The 21,875-nt window shown below is 47.6% G+C and overlaps 1 protein-coding gene across 3 annotated transcripts in view; it reads right to left on the bottom strand.

The window, feature by feature from the left end:
• EFR3A (EFR3 homolog A) overlaps positions 1-21,875 on the bottom strand; it is a 175,264-nt gene that overhangs the window by 39,185 nt on the left and 114,204 nt on the right. For all 3 annotated transcript variants that reach the window (XM_073590347.1, XM_073590349.1, XM_073590348.1), the window contains exons 15-19: positions 14,456-14,531; positions 13,518-13,679; positions 11,622-11,753; positions 11,020-11,087; positions 3,192-3,319 (exon numbers count right to left, since the gene is read on the bottom strand). In XM_073590347.1, coding sequence (XP_073446448.1) covers positions 3,192-3,319; positions 11,020-11,087; positions 11,622-11,753; positions 13,518-13,679; positions 14,456-14,531 — 566 coding nt within the window. The remainder of the gene's footprint in view (positions 1-3,191; positions 3,320-11,019; positions 11,088-11,621; positions 11,754-13,517; positions 13,680-14,455; positions 14,532-21,875) is intronic.

Genomic DNA, 21,875 nt, shown 5'->3' with positions numbered 1-21,875 from the left:
CAAGTTAGCACCCACAAGGGAAGATAAAGAATTCATAAAGGTTATGGACAAAGAATTTGTTCAAGATGACTCCAACAGTTGGGTAGCTCCTTTACCCTTTCGTTTCCCAAGAGCGAGGTTGCCAAACAACCTGCAGCAAGCAACTGCAAGGTTCTCATCCTTAAAACGTACCCTAAAGAGGAAACCAGAGATGGAGAAGCATTTCATTGACTTTATGCAGAACATCTTTGACAAAGATCATGCTGAACCTGCGCCACCACTGAAGGAAGGAGAAGAATGTTGGTACCTTCCATCCTTTGGTGTCTATCATCCTCGCAAGCCTAACCAGATCAGAGTGGTGTTTGACTCCAGTGCTCAGTATGAAGGCCTCTCTCTCAACAACCTGCTACTAACTGGACCCAACCTGAACAACAGCCTCCTTGGAGTATTGATCCGCTTCAGACAAGAACCTGTTGCTATAATGGCCGACATCCAGCAGATGTTTCATTGCTTCATCATGAAGGAAGACAGCAGAAACTATCTTAGGTTCCTATGGCACAAAGACAACAATGTCAACAATCAAGTCATAGACTACCGGATGAAGTCCATGTCTTCAGTCCTTCACCTGCTGTGGCGATCTACGGACTGAGACGGACAGCCCAGGAAGGTGAGAGAGAGTACGGATCCGATGCTCGTCAATTCGTAGAGAAGAACTTCTACGTAGACGACGGGCTCAAGTCCTTGCCCACAAGTGAAGAGGCAATTGACCTACTCTCCAGGACACAGGAAATGCTATCCACATCAAACCTCAGACTCCACAAGATCATCTCTAACAGTCAAGAAGTAATGAGCGCGTTTCCATCTGAGGACCATGCCACGAACCTAAAGGACCTCAACCTAGGTTCTGATGTTCCTCCCACACAGCGCAGCCTTGGTCTACTGTGGGATATCAAACAGGACACCTTCACCTTCCAAGTGTCGCCCTGTGACAAACCCTTTACCAAACGAGGAGTCCTATCTGTCATAAACAGCATCTACGATCCTCTCGGGTTTGTAGCATCCATCACTATTCAAGGCAAGATACTGTTAAGACAGCTCACTGCCGAGAACACTGATTGGGACACCCCGCTTCCGACTCAGAAACAGCAAAGGTGGGAGACATGGAAGAAGTCCTTGAAGTTCTTAGAGCAACTCCAAGTCCCACGTTGTTATTCTCCAATGATTCTTACCCCAGCTACACTTCTTACACAGAAGATTGGAGCTGCTACAGTTCCTCCCGGGAATTTCGATAACAAGGACATTTACAAACGTCAGTGGAAGCAAGTACAACACATAGCCAACGTGTTTTGGCACCGTTGGAAGACCGAATACTTGCACCTGCTTCAAAACCATCACAAATGGCAGACACCCAGTCCCAATCTCCAAGAAGGAGACCTTGTTCTCTTAAAAGACAAAGAGGCTCATCGTAACGACTGGTCAATGGGTCTTATCACCAAGGTCATGCCCAGCGAGGACGGAAAGACTCGTAAGAAAGAAGTTAAGGTGACAAAAGGGGGCTCTACCCGAACCTTCTTCCGTCCGGTCACTGATCTCGTGCTGCTACTGCCAAAGGAGGACGTCACATGAACTGAACATTGCTCCTGGACGTTGCTCACGGCGGGGAGCATTCCTCCTCATTCCCCAGTTTTTTATTGAACATTGACATTTTCCATTGGATTGAACTTTGAACATTGCCATTGGATTGCTGGGTTGGTGGAAGAGTTGGCATGTTTGCGGCTTCCCCAATCCGAAGATGGGTTTAAATAGACTTGGACTTATCTTCTGGTGTGATCTACGGGTCAACAACAACGAGTTGGACTTTAAAAATGTTTATTATTGCATGCATGTTTTTCTTTTCTCTTGTTTTTCAGGTTCGAACGACTTCGAAGAATTAAGGACATCGTGAAATCCAAGGATTTCAGACGGGGAGTGTCATGTCCCACGACTTGGGAAATCATTTAATATTTGCATTGCTTGTGTTGTATCCTTGTTGCTAGGCAGAAGTTTGCCTTTCCCTGTATTTTGTCCCAACTCTCTCCCTGTAGTCCTGTGATGTATGTTTGTTCCCTCCCTTATTCTCCATTTTGTGATCGTTCCTCCATCTGTATGCATCTTCTTACATGTCCTCTGAAGAATATTCCTTTTTATCTGCTGCTTTCATCATAATACAAGAATTTCAGTTAAAGCATCCCTCTTTTCCTGGAGTCTTCTTACATGAGATCGTGGCTGAGTTAAGCTGTCTGATTAATCGGTATGAACGTGAGTACAGGTCGATACGGAAGGGGCCCAGAAAGAGAGGTCTATCCAGGCACCATACGTTCTACATATCCATGAGTCCGAATATCTAGTCCTCCATGACTATAGGACGCTTCCAGCAAGGAGCAGCTCCCACCATCTTCTTTTGAATCTCCCGGGCCCTGACATCACCTCCTCCTCCCAGCCTGCCCCGCTGTGCCCCGGGGAGCAAGCAATGCGCATGCGCCGACCGCGGGGACCCGGAAGTCTTCATTCCATTTCCGGGGCAGCGCCATATTGGTACACCTCTGTACCGCGCGTGCTGCCCCGCGCGTTTACCGGCGTCCCTCCAGCCCCATTCTCCTTTTCGGAGCGGCGGCTCGGTCCTCCCCGCCCGCTCACCCTGTACAGCCCCTCGGCTACAGCGGTGGCGGCTTCAGGCACCGACCCCGCCGCGGCAGGGGCCTCCACGCTGCCAGGACTACGAACGGGACGGCCCTGGCTCCTCTTCAAAAGTAAGCCTGCAGCCTGCTGCAGGATCCACGGGTCACCCGTCAAGGACAGGAACCCAACTGGGGACGGAGGAGAGGTGCCGCCTTTTTATCTGTAGGTTCCTGTCCTTGATGGGCGGACCCCCTCTCTCCGTGGTGCTGTCATGGGTGAGAGAGAAAACAATATTCTGACCATCTGCATCCACCACTAGAGGGAGCTCTGCGCGTACAGTTTTACCATAGAATTCAGTGTATAACCAGTATACGGCAAATTTTACATCAGAAAAACAGTACTCAGTCTGTGTACAGATATATTAAGAGTTAATCAGCACATTAAGACCAAGATCAAATCACAAAAAAAAAATAAAATAAAATAAGAATGTGCCCCAGGGAACATTCACGTGTACACGTCATCACTGGCTCCGATGGATGAAATTGTGATCTCACCTGTCACCTGCGGAACGTAAGGGACTGATAATCGCTCCACGCCGTATCCGCTGCCGCCGAGGGACTCCACTATCTTATTGGTCAGGAAGAAGACGTTCTTATCGTGCTTGTCCAGAGATTTCGGAAGACTGAGGAGAGTCAATTTAGTATAGAGCATATAAGAGCACAGAATGGATACAGACGGGAAATCTCTATTCTGAATTTAGACTTGAATCGAGAAGAAAATCTCACGTTATTTAGTAACACATGGGCTTTTGAGCAACAACAGTCGACCCCCTGCATCCGTCCACCACTAGAGGGAGCTTAGCAGCTTACTTTACCATACTTGTAGTAAAAACACAATAAGCTCCCTCTAGTGGTGGCAGCCGGCAGAATCTGATCCTTTATGTCCATAATAAATCTACAACCACTATAATGATAACACTAACCTCTTAACGACACCAGACGGTGTACGGAGTACGCTCCGGAGACAAGCCAGCACAATACTCGGCAGATGTCAGCTGCGTCAGACAGCCGGCACCTTTCTGTAACAGCAGTAACTGGAGCGTGCTCAGATTGCTGCTATTTAACTATTTAAATGCCTCCGTCAATCACCGACAGAGGCATTTAAATGGCTTGATTGATCCACAGACCCCCTTTGACAAAATAGCGGAGTGCTAATGTTTGAAGGACCCATTGGATGCCATCCTATGAATCATCCGCCTTCTTCCAATTTAAAAAAAATAATTAAAAACCTTAAAAAAAAAAAAAAAAGGACTGATACATCAAAATATAACAATTAATTCCGTAAAGAGTGAAAGAAAAATGAAATAAAATAAACGATTTTTCGGGTGGCATACATAAAAAAAAAAAAAAAAAAAAAAAAAAAAAAAAAAGAGCAACATAAAATGACGCAGACAAAAAATGTTGTATGTACCCTAAAATGGTATCAATAAAAATATGGACTAGTTGAGGATGCAGAAAAACAAGAACAAAAAAAAAAAAAACCTCAAACCTGACAACTATCAACTGAAAAATAGAAAAAAAATAAAAATTAAAAACATGGATTTTTGTGAGTTCTCACAGTTAAATCCTTTTCTCCGAGACGCTCATTGGGGGACACAGGTACTGTGGCTTTATGCTACTGCCGTCTGGAGGCTGACACTTAAGTATACAAAAAAAAAAAAGTTAGCTCCTTTTCCGCCGCATACACCCTCGCCCCGATTGCGGGCGGAAACCAGTTTAGTGCAACAGCAGTAGGAGAACACAAAACAAATTAGCCTTAAAGCAGAATACCATATGTCTGAAAAAGGACCACCCTACTTTTAAAAAGGAATTAATTAAATAATCAAGAGCCAACTTGGCTAACAGGGTGGGTGCTGTGTCCCCCAATGAGCGTCTCGGAGAAAAGGATTTTACGGTGAGTACTCACAAAAATCCATGTTTCTCCTTCGTCTCATTGGGGGACACAGGTACTGTGGGACGTCCTAAAGCAGTCCCTGGGTGGGGGATTGACTCACCGATCCAAGCCACATGCACCTCCTGTCTAAAGGTGCGCCACTGCTGCTTGGAGAACTCTTCTACCCAGGCTCGCATCTGACGAGTATGCACATTGCAATGCTTAGAAAAAGTGTGCAGACTGGACCAGGTTGCTGCTTTGCATACATGCTCTGCCGAAGCCTGGTGCCAATGCGCTCACTGCCCGAGTAGAGTGCGCTCTTATCCCTGCTGGAATTGGTGCGCCTCTAATACGGTAAGCCTCTTGAATAGTTAGACGGATCCATCTGGCTATGGTCGACTTTGAGGCTGCGAGTCCCTTCCTGCGCCCTTCGGGGATCACAAACAGCAAGTCTGTCTGGCGAAAAGGTGCCGTCCGCGACACGTACCTTCTGAGCGCTCTCACTAGGTCCAATGTGTGGAGCGCCTTTTCTACCTGATGTACTGGCTCTGGACAAAATGAAGGCAGGACAATGTCCTCATTAATGTGAAATGAGGACACGAAATTCAGCAGAAAGGGGGGCGCTAGCCTAACAACTGCCTTATCCTTGTAAAAGGTAAGAAACGGTGCTCTACAAGATGGGGCTGCCAACTCCGAGACCCGCCTAATGGAAGTAATGGCTACCAAGAACACAACCTTCCTGGAAAGGTACGACAATGAAATTTCTCGTAACGGCGCAAAAGAAGTATCCTTGAGGACACTCAGGACCAGGTTAAGGTCCCAGGAGTCTATGGGCGCTCTATAGGGGGGTACCAAATGTGAGACCCCTTGAATGAACGTCTTGACCTGCATATTAGTAGCGATTCTTTGCTGGAAAAGGACAGACAGGGCCGATATCTGTCTCTTAACGGAGCTCGGGGCTAACCCTGAGTCTAGGCCTGACTGAAGAAAAGCCAGGATATTGGGAACCGAAAAAGACAGTGGAGCAACCCCGTGCTCTCGACACCAACCAAAGAAAACCTTCCAAGTGTGGTGGCAAATTCTCGCCGAGGTAGGCTTCCGGGCGCTAACGACTGTAGCAACCACTTCACTCCCAAACCCCGCCTGGGTCAGAATCAAAGATTCAATGGCCATGCCGTCAAACACAGGGCCCCTGAGTTCAGGTGGCAGATCAGCCTCTGAGACAGCAAGTCTGGTCGTTCTGGCAGATGCCAAGGAATGTCTGCGAGGAGCTGCACTAGATCCGCGTACCATGCCAGACGGGGCCAGTCTGGGGCCAGCAGAATTGCCGGAACCCCGTTTTGATTTTTCTGATGACCCTCGGAAGTAGTGGCAGCGGGGGAAACAGGTATGGGAGGCGAAACTGGTTCCATGGTAGAACCAACGCATCCACTGCGATCGCTCGCGGGTCTTGAAACTGAGCGACAAACACGGCCACTTGGCGTTTACCCTGGAGGCCATCAGATCCATGTCCAGTGTCCCCCACCGTTGGCAAATCTGCTGGAAGACCTCCGGGTGCAGGGACCATTCCCTGGGCACGACACCCTGCCGGCTTAGGAAGTCCGCTGCCCATTTTTCCACGCCTGGTATGTGGACTGCTGAAATTACCGAGTGGTTCCCCTCGGCCCAGCGTAGTACATGCTCTATCTCGCGCATGGTTGCCCTGCTGCGCGTGCTCCCCTGATGATTCAATTATGCCACCGCCGTGGCGTTGTCCGATTGAATCCGGACAGGACGTCCTGCTAGAAAGTGCTGGAAATGTTGCAGTGCCAACCGCACCGCTCGTATCACCAACAAGTTGATCGGGAGGCGTGCCTCCTGTTGCGACCATTGCCCCTGAGTCGTGTGGTGGCGAAAAACTGCTCCCCAACCGAGGAGGCTCGCATCGGTTGTGATCACCAACCATTGATCTGAGGGAAAGGGTATCCCCTGAAGAAGAGAGGAGTCGCGCGTCCACCACTGCAGTGACCGTCTGACTTGGGAGGACAACCTGCACTGATGATCGAGCGTGAATGGACTCTTGTCCCAGGATGTCAAGAGGGCGTGCTGCAGGGGACGAAGATGAAATTAGGCAAACGGAATTGCTTCCATTGCCGCCATCCTCCCTAGGACCCTCATCCCAAACCGAATGATGTGAGGGCCTGGTTGTTGAAGTTTCCGGACTCCCTACCTGAGAGCCCGAGGGAGAACTACCAACCCTCGGGAGGTGTCGAAAATCATCCCTAGGAACGAAATTCTCTGAGCTGCGACATGGGATGACTTCTTCCTGTTGACCAACCAACCTAGGCGGGATAGGGTATCCAGCGTGATGTTGACATTTTCTTCGCATGCCCGAAAGGACGGACCTTTCACCAAGAGGTCGTCTAAGTACGGTAAAACCACTATGCCCCGAGAGTGTAGAATGGCCATGACGACCGCCATTACATTCGTGAACACTCTGGGGGCGGTGACCAACCCGAAAGGCAGAGCTACAAATTGGAAATGCTGACCATCGATTGCAAAACGCAGGAACCTTTGATGCGGAGGAAAAATAGAGACGTGCAGATAGGCATCCTGGACGTCGATCGAGGCCAAGTATTCTCCCTGCTCCATGGCCGATATAAATGAACGGAGGGATTCCATTCGAAAGTGTCTGATTCTGATGAACCTGTTCAGGAGCTTTAAGTCCAGAACCGGCATTACTGTCCCGTTCTTCTTGGGGACCGCGAACAGGTTGGAATAAAAACCCTGAGTTATCTCGCACTCTGGTACAGGGACAATGACCCTGTTGCGCTGAAGTACCTCGATGGCCCCCTAGCACTGCCTCTGCCCGGGCTTCCGCTTTGGGAAGCCGGAAAAGAAAAATCGTCTTGGAGGATATCTGACAAATTCTATTTTGTACCCGGACGACACTAATTCCGCCACCGATGCGTCACGCGCTACCGCGACCCAGACGCCCACTCTGCCGTCTTCGGGTAACAGATGCCCTGAGTCATTTAGCTGAGGGTCTCTGGGACCTGGACCTCTTGACCTGGGCAGGCGGCCTCGCATCCTGCCCAGCGGGTTGGCTCTATACGTGACCTGACGATCCTTTTCTTGGTTGTAGCAAGCTGGGGCGGAAGAACTGGCCGCTATCATCCACCCAGGGCTGCGAAATGCCCGAAAGCGCGCCTGAGGCTGCCGAAATGGCAGTTTAATTTTCTGCTGTGAGAGAAAACTGCTTTTTCCCCCTGTAGCATCTGAAATGAGTTTGTCTAATTTTTCCCCAAATAGGAGGCTACCCTGATAAGGCAGGGAAGTCAAGGATTTGTTGGAAATCGAATCAGCCCACCATAGCCTTAACCACAGGGCTCTCCTAATGGCGACTGCATTCGCCGCTGCTAGTGCTGCGCAATTAGCCGCATCCAAGGATGCATTGACTAAATAGTCACCCGCCATCGCGATCTGACCTGCTATCTCAGACACTTCCGTCGGCAGGTCTCTATCCTGCAGGACCTTATTTAAAGAATCTGACCATGACATCATGACAATTAAGGAGAGAGTGCCGAACCTGCTGTTTCATAAACCGAGCGGGCCAAGCTCTCTGAGGCGATCCGTGGGGTCTTTAATGGAAGAAACACTAGGCACCGATAAAGTTTTTGAAGCCAAGCGTGACACTGGGGGATCCACAACCGGAGATTCCACCCATCTCTTACAGAGCTCTGGTGCAAACGGATATCGCGTTTTCTGGCCCGAAAAACGCTTGTCTGGACGTTCCCTGTAACGCTGCACTATGTCTTCGAACTCTGAGTGTGTGCTAAACACTCTATGCGGTCGCCTGGCCTTCTTAAAGGATACTTTATGACCTGAGGTTAGGGAGACGTCCTCCTCAATACCCAAAGTCTGATTGACAGCTTCAATGAGACTGTCCACAGTCTCCCGACACCCCGGGGCATCCAGGTCCAGGGATTCCTCCATGTCCTAATCTGAACTCTGCTTGCACCCGGAAAATGGTGATGGTGAACGAGATGCCGCACTCACGGATGCCGAAGCACCGGAGGGGCCCGGAGACGCAGTGTGGGTTCTCTTCCTATGCGTCTGCCTAGAGAGAGTGCGGCCCCTGCAGGCCGGAGGCTCTTGTGAGGTGGATGAACCCTCCCAGACAGACGAGCCATTGTCTCTGCCCCTATCCGGGGCCCGAAGTGTCTCAATCGCCTTTGTAAGCGAAGCCATGGACCGCGAGAGTGATAACGCCCATTCCGGGGGATCCAGACCCCTGGGCTCTGTCGCAGGGGAGGGCTCCTGGGCGCATTTGGAGCTACAGGCTTCACATAACTTAATAGTCTGCGCTCCTGGGAACATACCCCCACAGGAAACGCATGCGGGATAAAGGAACGTATGCGTTTTTCCTTTCCCGGACATATTGCTGCTTAGGCACAATCTATGAGAGTTTGAGGGGAAAGGAGGAGGAGGGTAACCCTTTATCGCACGTAGCGTGCTCCGGGGACGGGGTCGCACTTACCCTGCTCCTGTGTCCCCCCCCCGCGCTCCTGCCTCTGATGCGCTCTTTCACTTCTGGGTAGGCGGCGAGATGCTTTCCTGGTCGCGGCCTGCCCTGTACTGAAGCCGGGGCCTCAATTTGTCCGGCGCCTTTACTAGCCACGGGGGGCGGTGCCGGATATGACGTCACGCCGGGGGGGTTACTTCCACCCGCGGCCTAGGCCGAAGCCGCGGGCTAAATTAGTCACCGCCCGTCCGCCCGTGCACTGGCGGCCCCGCTATCCCGGCGATCCCTCCGGCAGCTCCATGGCACGCTCTCCACCTCCGCTGGCGGTTTTCCACATCCGCGGCCCTGATGAGCCACGTGCAGGCATAGGGAGGGAGGAGAGGAAGAGGAGGGGGAGGGAGGGAGTGGAATGGAGACTACCGGATTGCAGCCTTAGTCTCAAAACCAGTCAGCTTCTGGCAGCACCGCTGACCTGGAGCCTCTCCCAAAACGCTGCCCAGGGCCCTCCCCAGCCTTCCATACCTGCTACTCTAGCCACTCAATAGAGGTGCATGGGGTAATTCATTTTGGACGGTGCAGGCACCCTAGCTCCGTCCGCCTTGCAGGGGTGAGGAGAGGGACCGTCCGCCGCCATGCAGCACCGCCGTCTTGCGTTGATGGAGCAGTGGGGGCCGCACAGACTAGTCTTGTGCCACTGTGCAAGCCCATGGTTTCAATACCTAGGGGTGGACAGGGCCAAGTCTGGCATAATGTCCAACGTCGCGGGAAAGGATACGTGGAGGGATACTCGCACGTGCTTGCCCGTTGATGGATTGGGGAAATCGGATCCTTTCAATAGGATGCGTTGCCTCTGTCTTATCATCATAAAATAAAAAAGAAAAAATAGATGTCTAGGGAAAAGTCCCAGAGATGTCCCTCGGTGCGGGAAAGGATACGCGGAGGCGATACTCAACGCGTGCTCGCCCGTTGATGGTTTGGGGAGATCGGACCCTTTCAATAGGATCCGTCGCCCCCGTCTCATCTTTATAGTAACAAAAAAAAAAAAATAGTCTGGAGAGATCCAGACTGTGTGCCTCCATAGGACACTAAGCAAAAAACTGGTTTCCGCCCGCAATCGGGGCGAGGGTGTATGCAGCGGAGGAGCTACCTTTTTTTTTTGTATACTTAGTGTCAGCCTCCAGATGGCAATAGCATACACCCACAGTACCTATGTCCCCCAATGAGACGAAGGAGAAAAAATGGTGGCACAAACCAAACTTTTATTTTTTTTTTTTTTTACAATTTCCCAAAGTTTTCATAAAAAGTAAGCAAACAGAAAAAAAAAAAAAAAAATTACTTACAAGTTTGGTATTGCCGTAATCGTACTTATCTGGAGAATTAGGTTATCAGGTCATTATAAAGGTTTTTATTCAAAACTATGACTCATCCCATAACAATAAGCTTTCATACAGCAGTGTAAACAGAAGAATAAAGAAATATGACTCTAGAAAGGAGGAGAGGAAGAAACTAAAAGACATAAAAGTAAAATAAAAAATAAAAAATTGTCTGGTCGAGAGGGGGTCAAGAATCTCCAACTTCCATGAGTTTTTTGTGTTAGGCTATGTGTATGCAGAAAATTTCTGCATAAAAACCGGACTCCTTCCCAAAAAACGCGCTTTTTTCCCCACGCGTCCCCAGACACATAGAAAATAGCTAGAAATGCGGAATTTTCCACGAAATTAATGAGCGTGCTGCGTTTTTTTTACAGCGAAGCTTTTTTCGTGGAAAAAAACGCATCAATATGCACAAAAAGTGCAAAATGCATTAAAATGAATGGGAAGCTTCTTTTAAGCGGATTTTTTTGTAAATCCGCGGGAAAAACGCGAAAAAAAAAACGCTGTGTGTGAACACAGCCTTATAGTCACTGCCGGACAGACGGGAGATCAATGTTCCCAACCACATATTACCTGCACTTATCCCTAAACAGGACTTCAGGCAAGAAGTAGGGGGCCTCCATGTTCCTCGTTTCTATGACCTTTGGAATAAAAGATATTAATAGCCGGAATAATGTGATTACCACACTGAATAGTAAGAAAAAAAAAAGGATTATGCTAGAAGGGTGTAATCATTTTTATGTAAATTCACACATTTGGTTTTAGAATTATTTATTAAAGGGGTTGTTCGGCCTCAGCGTACAAATATGTGACTGCAGACTTGAGAGTCCTCACATCGTGCACAGTGCGTGCTGGGAGCGTGACTGCAAGTATGTGATTTGCATACATGCAGTCACGTGCCCACTAGTAGTGTGTGGCTTCGTTCAATGCAAGTGTATGGAAACAGTCTAGTCGGAATGTATCCAAAACTATGCAAAGCACATACTTGCGGGCCTGCTCCCAGAGAACTCTCACGGTGCGCATACAGTGACTGCAGTCTTGTACCCCAAGGTCGAACAACCCCTTTTATGGCACGGTTTGTGCTTCACTCAATAGGAGGCATGGCTTAATGGGATGGGGATAGGCTTATCTGAAAAACGCAATTATAAATAAAGTTTACAAATCCACAACATTACCTTGGTGACGTGCTGGCAAAATGCGGGAACCGCAATCATTTGGCTGAGGAAATTGAGATATGCTGCGACTAGAGCCATAATGCTGCAGCGGCTGTACATCTGCAGGTTGTCCTCGTTTGTGATTGCCAGGTCCTAGAGGAAGAATATCAGGAGGAGTCATTAGGGTTAAAGATTTTACACCTGAACCTATTTATATGCGCATGTTGTTCTTTCAAAGAGAAGTCCATCAATACCTTTTTATGGCCAGTCTGCTCCTCTGTTACTGAAAAATCTTTGTTTGAATTTATATGTAAATGAGGCAGAAGAGCTATGGTAGATCCAAAGCCTCTGTCACTCCAGCTCTATTCCTGACCCAGCTCTGTCTTCTCCCAGCCCGAGAGTCTCCATATTGTATCACTTCAGGCAAAGGAGGCGTCAGTCAAGCAGGAGTCGTCGGCCCTGGGCCGGGAACAGAGCTGGAGTGACAGAGGCTTCAGATCTACCATAGCTCTTCAGTCTCATTTACATAGCAATTCAAAATACTGATTTCATCGTAACAGAGGAACGGACTGTGATACTGACTATATACATACACTCAATAATACCACACAATCAGGAGCTAAAAGTGCTCACAGACCCATCATACTTGCCTTGCATCACATTTGTTATATGTTTTAGACAATTTCTGTACCTTGATTGACAAGGGGGTGTGGATTGGAAAGGGAAGGCGTGGCTTCGTGCAAATCTGTGTGGTCTAAGACATGCCAGACTGACCCAAAAATGTGTCAACATATTAGTGCGAGTCAATATAAAGGCAAGTGAACGTCAGTCTTGTTGAAAGCCCCCCTCTAAATTTACACTGATCACAAATTCACATATGTTCACATGTAGCTTTTTTTTTTGGTTGCAGTTTTTTTTTCTGCATGATAGATGCAGACTAACACCAAAGAAATGCAGCATAAATAACGTGAGGGTTTTTTTATACGTTTTTCGTGTTTTGCCAATTTGATCTCAAGTGAGGAAAAACTGCAGAATAAATGCGACTGAATTGACATGCTGCGTTTATGGAAAAAATAAATGCATGGAAAAAAAAAATGCACTGTGTGAATGAAATTTTAGAAATTCATTTATTTTGCAGCTTTTTTTTTTGCATGCAATAAAAGCATCAAAAATGTTGGGTGTGAACAAGCTCTTGGAAAATTTTCATACATTTTCCCCAGTATGTAATAAACTTCTTAGTTCCCCTTAGTAGGGGGGGGGGGGGGGGGGGCAGCTGGAAGACCGAAGAAAATATTTCAACTTTACATTTATGCAGGGGCTTTGGAGCGATGATACATTGATAAATTTACTGTTGGATGGTGCTTGTATTTACGAGCAATTTTGCAATTTACCGCTTGTTAAAATTTTCAGCCATTCTTGAGCTATTTCCATTTTTCTTTTGTTTACAGATCAAGCTCTTGGTATCCGACCACCGATCTTGTACAGCGCTTACAAGCCCAGTGCATGATCACTTAGCAGTGTTTTGGAGCTGGCCAGGATCACTGGGGAGCACTGTTGCCTCCTAATCAGTGCAGCTCTTGCAAGCTAGACATCAGTGGTGGTCGGTCTCCTAGGCAACGAGCTGTAAACAAAAGTGTTAATATCTCAAGATAGGCTGCAAATTTTAATAAGAAGTAAATTGCAAAAAAAAGTGTTTGCTTTTACAAGAACTATCTGGCAATATCCATCTATGAAGATGGGAATAGCTATTTTAATCTGTGCGGATTTATGAACATATTTATAGATACATATAAAAATGGTTTTCAGCAGTAGACATTTACTTTATTCTGAAAAAGGAATAAAACCAAATCTACATACTGTGAAGAAAAACAAAAAGAAAAAACCAACCACCCCCCAACACCACCACCACATCCGCACCTGCAACGCAATAGCCACCCGTATCAGGTCGATCACCACTTCTTCGTTGGCCAGCTCGATGGTCACCAGTGCCAGGGCCGTGTACAGGAGCTCGTAGTTCTTCTGTACATTGTCTTCTTCCTTGCAGCCCAGGTATATGTGCCGGTACAGCTGCTGACCGTGCTGCACACAGACATGTCGTCCGATTAATATGTCGTACACTAAACACCCGATGCCATACTTCTATAGAAGCAGCCTGTTACTAGTGAACTCTCACTAAGCTTGTGTATATAGAAAGCAGAGCTGCAGTAAAAAGCATGGTGGAACAACAGAGCAGCAGCCTAAAACTTAGATATAAGAGGTCTATTACAGACGACTTCAGACTATGCACCAAAGCTGGAGCCTCCGATCATTGTGACCTCTTCATTGGCAGAGCTGCAGTAAAAAGCACAGTGGACAGACAGCAGCAGGAGGCACCGGTTAGACAGAAAGCAGATTTTAGACTACATTATGCTCCTCAACTAAACTCATTAACAACATGTTGAAATTTCAACTCTGATGTGGTCATATATCAGCTTAGAAGATGGTTCAGGAGGAAAGGAAAAAAGACAATAAGTGTTACAGACACTATCATCAGAAATATATTCTACAGTCTGCCATGTACTGTGATACATAGAGGATGTGGAAAACAAATGGTTCAAAATTCTTTTTTTTTTTCAAAAAAACATACATCAAAAAATGCTTTTTAGCAGAAAAAAAGGACATAGCATTAAGTAAAATCAAAAAAAGTGTTAATTTCCAGTAAAAATTAAACAAACCAAAAAATTATATATATCTGTGTGAAATGCATGTGGCACTGAGAGGCCTCTCTTCACTTTCTTAGGTGGCCGATAACAGAAAACCGTGTTCAACAGCACAGCAGATGGAGAGAAAGCAGACGTTCGGTTTGTGCGGCTCACCTTTTTCATGAAGCTCACATCCTGTCGACTTATTTTCTCACGTTTAATTTTTAGGTCGTCAACATCTGGGATTATCCTGAAATGAAAAAAAAAAGCCGACTCCCGATGAGCAGCGGATTCCAACCTCATGCCTCCCAGGCGATACAGTGTACGGTACAGTATGTGCAGCGGATATTATCTATGCAGGATTGGGCGCACGCTGCAGATTGTTTTCAGTTCTGCTGTGAATTTACTGCAGATTGAAAGGCGCAAGGTAAAATCTGCACCACAATCTGCTTGAGTCGTTGCGTGTTTTCTGACCGCATGATGAAAAGTTCTACAACTTTCTAATAAACTTTTACTAAAATCAGCCTGATTCTCAGAAAGTGTAAACTTTAGAGTCTAAAAGTGCACCAAAGTTACTGTCTGCTAGAAGTTCACATCAGCTACTGGGTGACGCAATATGTGCAAGCTTCTTTGGCCCAAGCCCCACTCCTTTGTGGCACATGACGAAAAAATGGAAATGAAGAGCCACTAAACTTTTTATTTTTGTTATTACCATGTCCAACATTAAAAGTTAAGAAGGTTTGCAATGGACCTTTGAAACGTCAGCTTTCTGCAACATCTGTACTCCACTATCGCTCATTGGATCCGCTCTGCCATACTGGAGGCATGTCGAGTCAAGGATAGGCCAACCCCACTGGGAGCAAAGGCCCACTCCATGCATGTGGTGGGGGCTTCCTGGGTCATTCGCCAGCAGGCCTCTGAAACCTAGATCTGCAAAACCACTACCTGACCTTCCCTCCATACTTTTTCCAAATTCTACAGGTTGCATACCTACATATCGGTTGATGCGAGCCTAGGCAGGAAGGTTCTGCAGGAAGCAATTGTCTGTCACCTGTTCAAATCTGGGCATGTTCTCCTGTTCCCTTCCTTGGGACCGCTTTTGGATGTCCCATGGTTACCTGTGTCCCCCTTGTCTCCCAATGAAGTGATAGAGAAAAAAGGATTTGGGGTACTCACTGCAAAATCTCTTTCTCTGAGCCTTCATTGGGGAACACAGCACCAGCCCTCGTTTGTGCCTTGTTGGGCCTGTGTAAGGTTGTTTTAATGTTTCTTCTCCTACTGCTTTCCTCACTAATGATGGCCTCGTGCCAGTTCGTGGGTGTACCCTGCTGAGGAGGAGACAACTTTTTTCCTTGTGTCAGCCTCCCAGCTGCAGCAGCATACACCCATGGTTACCTGTGTCCCCCAATGAAGGCTCCGAGAAAGATTTTATGGCTAGTATCTAAAATCCTCTTTTCTAAGGTGTTATTGACATGACCTTCTAACCAGATGTCGGTAACAATTCATCCAATCCACAAAGGCAAAGAAATAAAACCAGAGATGTCCATAAATTAAGTAATGTGTAATAATGAGAAATGACACAGGGGATAAGTTTTGAACACCTGAAGGAAGAGGTGCAAAAAGCCAAAGAAAGTCAAGACACCAACTGAAATCTATCAGGAATTAGAGAGCAATCCTGCCACTTAGTAAAAAAAATAGTATCAAATGGTTCAACTGATGGCCTTAAAAAGGTGTCTCACAAGAAACATGTTATCGTGGGTAAACCAGTGAGCTGTCTCAAGACCATTGCAACCTTATTGTTGCCAAACATGCTGATGGCTTTGGTTACTGAAGAATTTCTAAATTATTGAAGGTTGAAGTGAGCACTGTTGGTGCCATAATCCAGAAATGGAAAGAACATCATTTCACCATAAGCGATGACCAGGTGCTCCCTGCAAGACTTCAGACAGAGGAGTGAAAAAAAGTATCAGAAGAGTTGTCCAAGAGACAAGGGCCACAAATGGAGAGCAGCTACAGAAAGATCTGGAATCAGCAGGTATAATTGTTTCAAAGAAAACCATCAACCTCCACTTTGCCTGTTTGCACACTCACCATGCAACCTCCATGACCTGTATGCACGCTCACCACGCAAGATATTGCTGAACGAAAAGCATATTCTAGCACGTTTAAAAAGTTTGATCAACAAAACTTAGACACACTTGTGAAATATTGGGAAAATATAGTCTGGTAAGATGAGACAAAAATTGAACATTTTGGATGGTATAATACACAGCATGTTTTGAGGCCAGAAGGCACTGCACATCACCCCAAAAACACCATACCAACAGTGAAGTGTGGAGGAGGGAACATTATGGTGTAAGGCTATTTTTCAGCATACGGCACTGTCAAACTTCATATAATTGAAGGAAGGATGAATGGATAAATGTACAGAGACATTAATGATAAAAAAAATCTTCTACCATTTACCAGGATGATGAAGAGGAGACGAGGGTGGACATTTCAGAAAAACAATGATCCAAAACACACAGCCAAGGGAACGCTAAAATTGGTTTCAGAGAAAGAAAATAAAGCTGCTATAATGGCTGAGTTGATTACCGGACCTGAATCCAATAGAAAATGTATGAAATGTACTAAAGCTCAGAGTTCAAAGAAGGAGCCCACAGAAGCTTCAGGATGCGACGAGTGTTTGTGTGGAAGAATGGGCTAAAATCACACCTGAGCAATGCCTGCGACTAGTTTCTCCATACAGGAGGCGTCTTGAAGAGGTCAGCATCAATGAAAATTTCAGTAAGCATGTTCAATACTTTGTCACTGTGACATTTCTCATTACACATAAGTTAATTTACAGACATCTATGGTTTGATTTCTTATCTGGTAGGAATTTTATGTCAAGTGCTCCTTTAGAAAAAATATTTACTTAGAAAATTGGTGACTTGTGCAATACTTATTGCATCCTCTATAGTCTTGCATTGCTGATTTTCATCCGACACTAGGATCAATATCAAACAAGACTCCACGATTTTGTGACGACCATTTGTTAAAAGCTACGGATATGTGAATGACCCCATTCACTATGAGAGGTACAAGTGCTATCTGCGAAAAATGTGGCTAGCACTTGAATGCAAAAAACGATTTTGGATGGAAAAACAGGGACTCTGTGAGGCGTCTGCGTGTGGCGGTGTTGGTATTAGGCACTTAGAGTGCACTCGTAGTTGGTGGCTCTAGAAACCCGAGTGCAGGAGACAACTCAAATGCAAACCGAACCAGGTATAAAGGAGTAACAGGCGAGTCCAAAGATACCACAGCCGGAGAACATGCATTACGTGGAGGAGTAACCAGTCTGTTCTGAGACATTCGAGAGGGATTATAACCATGTTCAGCAACTATGCAACATTTTTAATCTTCAGGGATGAGACTGTCACAATAATTATAAGGTATCATTACCGCCGCTGTATATTTGCAGGCTACAGATTTCCCTTTCAATAAAAATACAATCATGTACTTACCGTAATTAAGCCAATAATGAAGCAGAAAAAGCGTCAGGGACAATCGAAATATTCGAGGATTAAAAAAAAAAAAAAAAAAAAAAAAAAAAAGACATTTCCCGTTTCTTTAAAGTAATAAATCGCAATGTGAGAAAGGGAAAATAAAGCCACAAACTGGTTCCTGGGCATCTGTATATATACTCCTGAGCACATAGACTAGAAGGCCATTTACATGTTGCTGTCGGGGATTGCTAGTGTGTGCACGCAAAAAATCAGCTGCGTATAACAGTTCACGCAGCTGGATATGATTTCATGCCAACTCCTGTCCACCACATGTCTAAAACAGAGCAGAACTGTGTGCGTTTCCCTTATAGACTTCTATCAGGAGCCTTTATAAGCGCAAAGGTGACACGCAAAAAAAAAAATGCATCACACAGCAAAAAAGGAGATTTTTGTGTACTCACCGTAAAATCTCTTTCTCTTAGCCTCTAATTGGGGGACACAGAACCATGGGTGTTATGCTGCTGTCCACTAGGAGGCGACACTATGCATAATCTGAAAAAGATTAACTTTGGCTCCTCCTCTGCAGTATACACCCCTGGACGGCGTCAGCCTTCTCCAGTTTTGTGCCAAAGCATTAGGAGGAACGTAACCAAATAACATAACCATACCTGTAAGAAGGCTACTATGTACGAGCTCAAAGAACAATATGAGAACTCAACCGTAAACAACGGCCCATAAGGGCAACAGGGTGGGAGCTGTGTCCCCCAATTAGAGGCTAAGAGAAAGAGATTTTACGGTGAGTACACAAAAATCTCCTTTACTCTGTCGCCTCATTGGGGGACACAGAACCATGGGACGTCCCAAAGTAGTCCCTGGGTGGGAAGCAATGGACGAATATTGTGCTAGCAGGATCCTAAGTTAGGGGCACTGCCGCCTGCAGAACCAGTCTACCCAGGCTCGCATCCGCTGAGGACTGGGTATGAACACTGTAGTGTTTCGTAAACGTGTGTAGGCTAGTCCAAGTGGCCGCCTTACACACTTGTTGTGCCGAAGCCTGATGCCGAATGGCCCAGGAGGCCCCTACTGCCCGGGTAGAGTGTGCCGTGATACCGGCCGGAAGAGGGGAACTGTTAAGTCGGTAGGCCTCATGTATGGTGGACTTGATCCACCTGGCAAGGGTAGCCTTGGAAGCCGGCAGCCCCTTGCGACTACCTTCCGGAAGAATGAAGAGGGAATCAGATTTCCGGAAAGGTGCAGTCCTGGACACGTAATTCCGCAATGCTCTGACGAGGTCAAGCGTATGCAGAGCCTTCTCCACTCTATGAACCGGAACCGGGCAAAGGGATGGGAGTGAAATCTCCTCATTGAGGTGAAAGTTGGACACAACCTTCGGAAGGAAGGACGGTACCGTGCGGAGAACCACCTTGTCCTGGTGAAAAGCTAGGAAAGGCCATCTGCAGGAAAGTGCTGACAATTCCGACACTCTGCGTAACGAGGTGATCGCCACTAGAAAAACCACTTTCTGAGACAGAATGGAGAGTGGAACTTCTCTAAGAGGTTCGAAGGGTGGAACTTGCAACGCTGTCAGGACCAGATTGAGGTCCCACGTATCCAGCGGACGTTTGTAGGGAGGAACCAATCGGGAAACTCCCTGGATGAAAGTCCTTACTTGCGGTTTAATAGCAATGCGCTTTTGAAAAAGGACTGAAAGCGCCGACACCTGACTCTTAAGTGAACTTAAGGATAGCTTGGCGTCTAGGCCCGATTGAAGAAAACCTAGTACCTTCGGGAGGGAATAAGGGAGTAGGACTTGTCCATGAGATTCGCACCAAGAAAAGAAAGCTCTCCAGGTACGATAATAGAGCTTGGCGGAGGCAGGCTTCCTTGCCCTGATCATAGTTGCAATGACTGCCGGTGAAAAACCTGCCTGGGTTAGAATCCAGGTTTCAAGGGCCATGCCGTCAAATTGAGAGCCCCTGAATTCTGGTGGAAGAACGGACCTTGAGACAGAAGATCGTGACGGTCGGGTAGACGCCAGGGGGCGTCTGCTGTAAGTTGGACGATGTCGGTGTACCATGTACGTCTGGGCCAGTCTGGCGCGATGAGGATGTCCTTGGTGGTTCACGTATGCCACAGCCGTGGCATTGTCCGACTGTATCCGTATGTGCGAGGCTGCAAGCAAGTGATGAAAGGCTCTCAGTGCCAAGAGGATGGCCCTGATTTCCAGAACATTGATGGGCAATGTCACTTCCCTCGGTGACCACTTGCCCTGTGCCCTGTGATGTAGGTGCACCGCCCCCAGCCTGTCAGGCTTGCATCGGTAGTCAGGATCTTCCATTGTCCTGAGAGGAAGGGCTTCCCTCATGTAAGCGAGGTTGGTTTGAGCCACCAATGCAGGGACCTCCTGGTAGATGACGTCAACCTGAACTCCCTGTCGAGGGAGAAGGGGTTCCTGTCCCAAGATCTGAGTATGGCTAGTTGAAGGACCCTGAGGCGAAACTGGGCAAATGGCACTGCCTCTATTGCTGCTGCCATCCGGCCGAGGACTCTCATGGCAAACCGGAGAGATCGAGGAGGACTGCGAAAGAGTGTGCGAACTCCCAGACGGATGGCCAGTGTCTTGTCCTTGGGAAGGAGCACCAGGCCCCTGGAGGTGTCGAATACCATTCCCAGGAATGTTAGAGTCCGAGTTGGGATAGTCAACGATTTCTGTAGGTTGACTAGCCATCCCAGGCGACTCAGAGTGTCTAGTGTGATTGAAACACTGACCTCGCAGTCTTTGAAAGTGGGAAACTTGATGAGGAGGTCGTCCAGGTACGGGACGACTAGAATGCCTCTTGAGTGCAGAACGTCCATGGTGGCCGCCATGACTTTGGTGAACGTTCTTGGAGCCGCGGCGAGTCCGAACGGAAGGGCGACAAACTGGTAGTGGTTTTGGTTGACCGCGAACCTGAGAAACCTTTGGTGGGCGGGAGCAATTGGTATGTGCAGATACGCATCCAGTATGTCTATGGAGGCGAGGTATTCTCCCTGCTCCATGGATGCAATGATGGACCGGAGGGACTCCATGCGGAAATGACGGACCCGTACGTAATTGTTGAGCTGTTTTAGGTCCAGTATGGGTCGGACGCCGCCTCCTTTCTTGGGGACTACGAACAAATTTGGGTAGAACCCTCGGAATCTCTCGTTCGCGGGAACCGGCACCACAACTCCTGCTTGAAGGAGAGAGGAAACCGCTTGGTGGAAAGCACGAGCCTTGTCTGGTGGTGTTGGAGGTATAGAAAGGAAGAACCGGTTCGGTGGAGCGGAAGTGAACTCTATCTTGTATCCGGAAGACACTATTTCCCTGACCCACCTGTCTTCTGTAATAGGCAGCCAGACTTGTTGGAAGAGTAAAAGTCGGCCGCCTACTGGTGGGGTGTCTTCCGGAGTTCGCGAGTCATGATGAAGCGAAGTTCTGAGGTTTTCCTCCCTTGGGTTTCGCCTGGCCTGCTTTCGACTGCCAAGACCTGTCCGGTCGCTGCTGCGTCCGTGGGTTGTCCCTGCGTGGAGAGCGGTTACGGTTTTGCGCTGGGCGCGAATCGGACCAGCCCGAGGAATTCCAAAAGGATCGGAATCGCGTCTGGTTTCTTCATTTAAACGTGCGTTTCGGTTTTAGTTGAGGGAGAGAGGTACTCTTACCCCCAGTGGCATTTGCTATCATGGTGTCCAACTTTTCGCCGAAAAGTCTTCCAGTAAAATACGGAAGTCGCGTGAGGGACTTCTTTGAGGCCGCATCCGCTTTCCATTCTCGCAGCCAGAGGATGCGTCGGATCGTGATGGCGTTTGATGCTATTCCCGCTACACCTCTTGCGGAATCCAGGGCTGCATGAATCATGTAGTCTGCCACCACTGCTATCTAGACCGCTTGGTCCGAGAGCTCAGGATTTGAAGCTTGAAGACCCTCCTGTAGTTTTTTGGCCCACGCCAGGATGGCCTTGGCCGCCCAAACTGAAGCAAACGCAGGGCCCAGAGAGGCGCCTGCCGCTTCGAAAATAGAACGAGCCATGCGTTCTACTTGTCGGTCTGCTGCGTCCCTGAGGGTTGAGCTATCTGGCAGAGAGAGT

Source organism: Dendrobates tinctorius, unplaced genomic scaffold (assembly GCF_039654945.1).
Source record: "Dendrobates tinctorius isolate UK_male_01 unplaced genomic scaffold, ASM3965494v1 ptg000116l, whole genome shotgun sequence".
NCBI lineage: Eukaryota > Metazoa > Chordata > Amphibia > Anura > Dendrobatidae > Dendrobates > Dendrobates tinctorius.
This window is presented reverse-complemented; position numbering and strand designations above follow the sequence as displayed.